The sequence below is a fragment of the Vigna umbellata genome, chromosome 7 (genome assembly GCF_029865625.1).
Source record: "Vigna umbellata cultivar VRB3 chromosome 7, Vumbellata_1.0, whole genome shotgun sequence".
In the NCBI taxonomy this organism is placed as follows: domain Eukaryota; kingdom Viridiplantae; phylum Streptophyta; class Magnoliopsida; order Fabales; family Fabaceae; genus Vigna; species Vigna umbellata.
Genome location: NC_142171.1, coordinates 2,618,115 through 2,626,720, shown reverse-complemented (window position 1 = coordinate 2,626,720; position 8,606 = coordinate 2,618,115). Strand labels below are relative to the sequence as shown.

Here is an 8,606-nt window from a genome sequence, read left to right as displayed (position 1 = left end):
TAAAAAACTTTTTTACTGATATAGAAAGTCTTTTATACAGTAGTTTAGTTTTTTTCTGCGTTATGTAGAAAGGCTTTTCACACTTATTAAAAATAATAATAATAAACGAGTTAATGGACAAAAAATGGTATATTAAATGCTTTTACACTTTTTTTTTATTTCATTTTTGTTTTATACTTGGAAGATACTAAATAGAGTATTGGGAATACGCAATAGTATACAAGAGTGGAAAGACAACATACATTATTTAATGCAGAAAATGTAGTTTACACAAAGTATTGAGTTTTGAGAGTAAACGTGAACAGTGACTATGGATAAACCTCCAATTTTAATGGAACACGTAAAAAATTATAACTTTGAAGATGTTATTATTCCTCAAACTAGATATAAGAGAAAACTAAGCCCATTTTGCCATGAGAGACATGCCACCAGCACCCAAAAACACTGCTAAGTAAGATTTCAATTGAAGTTTGACACTACCCTGCAATCTAGGGCTCATGAAATCAGCAGAAAGAAGGTCAACCAAAGCCATGTAGATCAAAAGACCAGCAGAAGAAGCGTTCAGCAACCCCACAGTGATGAGTGCACTTGGACTGTTTTCTCTATAAGTCGTCGACAATGCAATTCCAAGGGCAATTCCAAATGGGGTTGTCACGGAGAAGAAAAACACCATGATGGTCTTCTTTAAGAACTTGTACTGGGCCTGTTCAAAGTTTGAAGGGTTAGTTTCATCAACATAGAAAAGGAAAATTTAATGATGCATGTTCTTTTTGGTATATATATATATATATATATATACCTGCAGAATGCTCCCTCCAAGACCCATGCCTTCAAACATTTGATGGAAGCAAAGCGCAGCTATTAGACCTTTTATGGTGCATGTGTTGTTTGAGGCTCCCACGCCAAGTCCTATAACCACTGAATGAACCACAATTCCAAGTTCTAATACCTGCGTTTCCAATGTTCATTTGCTTAAGATAATACTAAATTATATATTCACCTGTTTAAATTATGAGCTGGATTGCTGTAGTATTTGACGATTTTATTTTTTCAAATATTTATAAAAAGTTGTACAGAGTTTTCACAATTTTGATTTTGAAGTGATTATGAGTTGAGGTGGCTTACTCCATAACGAGTAATTTTCTTTTTAACTTATTCAATTTTGTAATATCGGAACAAATTTGTTCCAAATATGTAAAAAGACTTTTAAGAGGAGAAAGTTGAACTTAAGAAAAATTTGAAGTTGATGAATCATGAATCAATTTATATAAATACTTGACATCATCTATTCAAACTCTTAAAAACACTGGATTCATTTGTAAGTCCTTTTCTTAACAGCATGTGGGTGAGCATAACGCCACGCATCATCCTATAATCTAGTGTGACTAAGTTTGATTTGAACAATTATATAAATAGACTTTGATGCATTTTGAAAACCAATTAATTTGAATTATTTTTAGTTGTTTAGTGTCCTTTTTTTTAATAATTATATATTAATGATAAAACATTTTGTTATTTATTTCAAAATACATATTACAAAAAAAAAATTACTTGTTTACTTCTTCTATTTTACAATTTAATGATATATAATGATTAAAAAAATGGGTAGACTTAATGTCGATTCGGATGAGTTCAAATAGATGCCATGATGAAAACGGTTCAACTAATCTAATTTTTAAAAATATTTACTTGTTTACTTCTTCTATTTTAGGAACAATTCAACACAGACAAATTCATTTCAACTAATCTAATTTTTAAAAAATATTTAATAAATATCTATAGCAAATCACTGTCTAACTAAAATTATGGATGATGAAAACGGTTCAAAAGAAATATTATATGATCTAGAACCATCATGTTCTTGTTTAGTAATTTCTGATGACAAAACTGAGAGAAATAGCGAGTAACAAAAGCGTGTTTTTTAACTTTGCATGAAAGAAACAATCTTACCATGGCAACAACACGATAACGCACAAGCTGTGATTCTTGGCCTTCTGTATTGTTCTCATGGTGGTGGTGGTGGTGGCCATGGAAGTGGCCAAAGTTAACAACACCACCCATCTCTTGGTCTCCACCACCTGCAGGGCTGCTCTCAGCGGGAATAATCTCAGTCTTACTCCTCTTGGTGTAAACACTAGTAGCCAAAGAATCCACCATCATCGTTATTAAGGCAGAAAACATAGCCACGAGCCCCGAAAATGGAAACTCGTGCCACGGTTTCTCCTTCAAGCAATCAGACCACAACATGTCAAAGGAATCGGGAAGCACGTGCATGAAGCCCGTTCCAAGAATTATACCAGCTGCGAAGCACTTCACGATTATGAAGAGATCGTTTTCAGGACTCAAAGCTGGAATTGAACGTGTCACTAAAGGTAGTGTCACACCGATTATGCTAGAGACTAAGATAGTGAATATGGCTATAACTTTTAGTGACAGCGCTTTCTCTTTGTTGTTGCATGTGTTTGCTGATTGAGCTTCACAATCAGCCATGGCTTTAGGTGTGAGAAGAGTGAAGAGAATGAAGAAAACAAAGGTCATTTTGAAAAGAGTCAGTGAAGTAATTGCCATTGTGGTTGTCTTTCTCAAACATGTCACTCACTTCTATCCTCAACGATTCTTTAAATAGACCATGTTTTCTTTAATTATTAGCAGTAAAGAAGTGCACCGTGATAAAATAATTCCACGATTGATGAAGAACACCAACTAAAGTGACTGCATAACAATTTTTGTCGTGACAAGGATTGATGTTATCACTATAAAATTAACCGTACAAATGGTACTACGGCATGGATCAAAGATCAACTGCAATAGAATATTATAAAGAACATTTTTGTATATAGAAATGGTACTAAAGTCAATGCATATCACATAGACGGAAGCAAGTGGAGATAATTTAAGTTTTGCAGAAACGAAAAAAATATAAAGTGTTTCATGGATCATGCTGCGTTGAAGATGTCAGATAATGATGTTATTCATAATTTTTGAAGCACTGGGTTAAAAAATTATGATTAAAAGAAGAAGTAAACTGCTATGTGCGTGCGTCCTTGATAAAATATCCGAATGGATCACTTCATGTTGTTTGTGATGACTGCATATGGCTCTTTCCCTCCTGTGCTAATTAAGAGGGTTCTTAAGTTTGACTATGTTTGCTACGAATTCAGGGTTTAATGAATAAATTTATCTCATATTATAATACCTAAAATGGTAAACATATATGCCATCTCGTAATACATAAAATACTAGACAAATACCTAAAATAATTATTTTATGTGGTAAACAAATATCAAACAAACATGTCATCTTATGTTAATTAACATTTTATCAGTTTGTTCGACCACTAATTTTACTAAATATTTTTTAAAATTTAATAAGCTAACTACTTAGTAGTTTTACAATAACTTAGAAATCAGTTTATCATTACAGTTGACTAATATGTATAGCAGAAATAGGGGCTTCATTTATTTCTGAAAATCAGTGGTCCTAAACGACACTTAAATTTATTTTGTGAACTTTCAATATGATACTTAATTGAATTTAGAAAAAAAGTTTAAAGTCGTAAAAATAAACCCTTTTTAGGTTTTCAGATCTAAGTTTTAGCAATCAATGTGACCAATTTATTAAAGATACTCGCTATCGTCAATTATAGTAAATTTTGTCACGCCAAATAAAAACTTATAAGAAAGTCATAAACAACTGCTATAAACTGTTCTGAGACATCTAAAATCTTGATAAAATAAATTTAAATTAGTTTTTTAAACTCTTCCAAATATCCTTAACTAATCAAAATGAAGCACCATCCATTTTAAGCTTTACGTTGAAAAGTGGATATCAGGACAGTATGGCATATAATCTTAATCAACTCATCAAAAGTACAAGTTCTAAACATCCAATTTCGAGATGCTTATATTCGGAAATATAAAAAAACAAATTTCCAATTTTAATTATATCACAAATTAGTTGTTTTCAAATGTAAAAGATGTTGGAATATGTTAATTTCGTAATGTTTCAAATTAGGACTGTTTTCCAACGAATTAAAGCAACTTCTGCAAAACATTTTTTGCAATTGTTTAGATGTAATCCAAAAACATCGACGTACAGGGAAAAAAAACAACGGTTGAAAAGAGTGTGATTTAGTTGTTTCTTCGTTGATGGTAGGTTGAGGCAGAGAAAAGCACAGAATGGAAGTAACGTGCTTCCACTGCCATTATTTAAAGCTACCAATAAAACTTTTAATTTCAATTCTCGATTTAATAGGAAGGCACAACATATCTTCCAATATTGATTGCTTTTAAATAGTAGGTAGAAAATAATGATACAACTATTCTCGTTTTCATCTTCACATTTCTGGATGCCACTTGGTCCTTGCTTCATAATAACAAATTGATATAAAAATTGATTTTTTTAACTCATCTTCCAAAAAATACCACTTGCTTCATCAATCACAAATTGATACAAAAATTGATACAAAAATTGATACAAAAGAAACACAAGGGAAATCAAAAGAAAATGCTATTGAGGTCGAAAAAGGTCTAATCGAGACAAAGAAGACACTTAAAAAAAAGTGTGATCAAGACGTATAAGACATTGAGAAAAGTGCAATTCAGACAAAGACTAAAACTAGATCGAGAAAGAAGTTATTCATAATAACTATTGTAAAACATGGAAAGAATGAGTAATATGGTATAACGTGGGTGATTTTAAGGGAGTTACTTTATTTATGTAATTTTTTGTTCTATTTTATTTGTTGTTTAATTGTTAGAAAAAGGGAAAAAAAAATATAAATAGAGAATTTAAGTATAAAATGAAGTATACAAGAAAATACTGGAGGAAGGAGGGGGGAGGGGGACAGAGTGTTTAAACATAGTGTATCAACAAATATAAACTTTTCAGACAATGACATAATAGTTTAAACGAATAAAACATTAAGGCATAATATTTATACTGGTTTACTCAAATTTGAGCTACGTCCAGTTTTCTCTTAAAAATTCTTAAGAGATTCCATTAATCTTTTAAATATACAACAAGTTAACCCACTTCTTGTTGAGTATTCTAGTCACTCCTGACACCGAGTATAACTCACTCCTAGTTGAGTATTCTAGTGAAGGCATACTCCTAACCATGGCCAAGCACTTTCAAGAAGAGTTGAAGTCCTCTATGCAAGATGGGCCTCTCTTAGGCCATCATGGAGCTCCTTAGAGTAGGATTTATTTAAGTCATGTATTTCGGCCAAATAATGTAGGTTTGTTAGGCTTATTAAGGCCTAATTAGTGTAGAGTTCTTCCTTAAGCTAGTCATCCAAACCATGTGAAAAGTATGTGTCATGTGTCATACTTCCATTTGAGAGGATTTAACTTTAGTAGTGGTCACATGACACTCTATGAATGGGGAGGATTTCTAAAAGTTAGTGGCCACATGTCCTGCCTTCATATTGGAGAGGATTTGTGGACACTCCCACTAGTGCAGCAGTAAGGAGAAACAACAGCGGTTATTTTTGTTTATAGGTAGCGATTTTGCAACCGAGGCATATACAGGCGAGGTAAAAAGGGTAGGCTTTTTTCCTTGATTATGAACCAAGGCAAAAGGGGGTAGGATTATGCCTCGGTTCTTAGATAACCAAACTAGTAGCGTATTTTTTTTTTCAAACTTTAGGCCTCGGTTCGTACTGAACCAAAGCGGTACGGGGGACAATATTTGTCAGAGCTACCAACACCAGTAGTCGTTACACGCATGGCCACCTCCATCCACGCCCTCCTTCACATCACTCGCGCAACCATAGAAAAAAAAAGGAATCAGATTCAAACCAGAACCCTCAATTCAAGAGACGAACCCTAAATTACAAAATTGAATCACAAGAATAGGAAAACCCCAAACACAACAATCGTCAAAGTCATCCTTTTCACTGCTCAACGTGTGTGAAGCGCGAGAAACAGTAGCTCCAATTTGAGCCCTAGCCTGTAGAGAAGCACAAAATCTCAACCCGAGATTAAAACAGAGACCCAAGATTTCCCAATTTCAAAAACCCAATTTTATAGAACCCCAAGGTTGCAATTTTTGAATGGCAATGATGCTTTTGCTTTCCGCTCCGCAACCGGACCACCATAAAAGAACTCAGAACGACACCGTTGTGATGAATGCATATTTATGCCCACATTTATGTTTTAAAATTCAAATTTTTGATGATATTATTGTGCTTAAATGCTTGATTAAAGTGAATTTGTGACTATTGGATTTATTGGGTTTGAAAATTAAAGATGCTTAAAATGTGATTCTTAGTTGCATAAACTATTTTGGATATTCTAATGTTTATTTGTGCAGCTGAAGTTAGAATTTTATTCATTTAAAGCATGAAATTGAATGGTCAAAGCTGGTATGATCTGGTCAATGCAGGACTTATATGCAATTTCGAAAAGAAAGAGATTACTAAAGTGCAATTAGAGGAAATTTGTGGACTTTTGTGCAATTTTGAATAAAATAAAAAGTGTTGAAATTTAATTTTGGGTAAGTTTAAACCTGCTAGATATTTTAAAAGATAATTTGGAGAAAATATATCTTAAGATATTTTATTTGATATTGTTAAATAATTACCTTATTTAACTATATTAATAAGAATCAAAAGATAATATTTATCAAATCTTTTTAAATCTAGAAAAGATATTATCAAATATTCTCAAAAACTGATTAAATTTGTTGAATATTTGAAATATATTAGATATAAGATAAAAGAATTTATCAACAAAAGATTCAGAGTCCAAGCCCAATAAAGCCTATATAAAGAGACCTAAGGGAGACATAAATCATAACTCATTCATCCACCACTCCTCTCACTTTTATTTTGCCATGTATTCTACTCCATCCATGGAGGGCTAAGCTTCTAGGGCTATTCTACTGTAATTTCATTGTGGATTCTGAGGTTAAGTTGAATTAATGGAATTTTTTTTTATTATTGATTTGAGTTGCTCTCTTTCTATGTCTTTCATCTCTCAATCATATTAATAGCAATGATTTTTGCATCATAAGGTGTTTGAATCTACATGCATATTAATCATACGAGTTCAAGGGTTTCTAGGTTTGGTTGAGAATCTACTTTGATTAAATTTAGGAACTTTCATATGATTAAACGAGTTTTTGCTATCAATTGAGAATGTACTTTGATTGGTGGTAATAATTCAACTATAATTAATTTTGAATTTACTTTGATTAATTAGCTATTAATTTGGTTAGGAGATTTAAGAATAGACATGATTAAGCATAATAGAATTTAATTGAGAATGTACTTTGGTTGAATTCATTGTGAATAATCTAGAAAGGTCTTGCATTTGATTGAGAATCTACTTTGGTTAACTGCATGATCGCCCTCAAATTAATTAAGAATGTACTTTAATTAATTTGAAACTTGAACAATAATCAATTAAACAATGATCTGTGGATAACCGATGATGAATCTATCTTGGAAAAGCAGTGGAGTTAGCCTATCTCATCATAATTGTTTATAAGTTTCTTCTTTGTTCTTCAAACATTCTTCAAACATTAATTCTATATTAGCATAGTTTCTCACTTTTATTCTTGAGCATTGCATTGCATTCATAAGATTCAAATATTGAAAAGCAATTCCGTATTGGCTGGAAGACGACTCAGGGTTACTTTAACCCTATCTACTTTCTTGAATACTACTTGGCAATACTGAAGTTTCCTTCAAAAGTAGTATTAATTTGATAACTTCAACAACAGCATATCATCCTGCGATTTGCGATTTCTTCGCGAGTTTGTCCTCCTCAATTGACGCAACTAGAAAAAAAAAATCGCGCTTCCTTGATTCAATCTTCTCCACCCCAACCTGAACACAAAATCATATAAATAATGTTCGCTCTATCATTCATCTTTTTCACCAGGAAACCAAACTCAAAAATCGCAAATCCTTTTCATAGCCCCTACCTCCATTAATGCGGACGAGTTCTTTTCTTCCTCGCAAGCACAACCATGAGCTTCAATCCCGAACTCCTTAAGCTGTCATCCATGGCCGAGAGTTGCGCGCCTCTATCCTCTCCATAGCGGTGCAGGAATAAGAAAGCAGAATGTTTTTCCCCTTTCTCCCATCTGCAGAACCCTAATTTTGGAACCAAGAGGAATTTGTGGAAACGAAGAAGAGTTCCTACAAAGCCCCAAATCAAAACATTCAATCACGAGCTATGCAAAGCCCGCTCTTAATCGTCATCAAGCAGGGCTTCTAGCATAGCAAAGACGACGGAGATGGAACCCTTATGGAGGCAGCTCATCTACAACCCTCACTATGTCGCGTCACCGCCGTTCTTTTGTTGCCCTCGTCGTGCCATCAATTATCCTCCTAGGTTGTTTGCGAGAAAGGAAGAAGAAAGAAGCTTGAAGCAGTGATAAAGGGGGAAGAAGATATGTGCCCCCTAGCAACCCTCTTGCACAAGACGAAGAAACGGGAAAGAAGATAGGTTGTGTTGTTTGAGAACATAACGAGACTTGGGGAAATTAAACTTTTAACATTGAAATTACACAGGCTTTTATGCCTCGGGTCCCCTCTCAACCAAGGCACTAGGTATGACTTGCAGAAAACTAGGTGAATTTTGAGGGTTATTATG

General features: G+C 33.4%; 1 protein-coding gene across 1 annotated transcript; it reads right to left on the bottom strand.

Annotated features, from left to right (window-relative positions):
- Positions 1-218: 218 nt before the first annotated feature.
- Positions 219-3,056, bottom strand: LOC124835650 (putative zinc transporter 10). Its single transcript, XM_047310617.2, has 3 exons — positions 1,951-3,056; positions 800-949; positions 219-703 (listed from the first exon to the last, which is right to left on the bottom strand). The coding sequence occupies exons 1-3, from the start codon at positions 2,566-2,568 to the stop codon at positions 398-400; spliced, it is 1,074 nt and encodes a 357-aa protein (XP_047166573.1). The 5' UTR covers positions 2,569-3,056; the 3' UTR covers positions 219-397.
- Between the last annotated feature and the right edge of the window lie 5,550 nt (positions 3,057-8,606).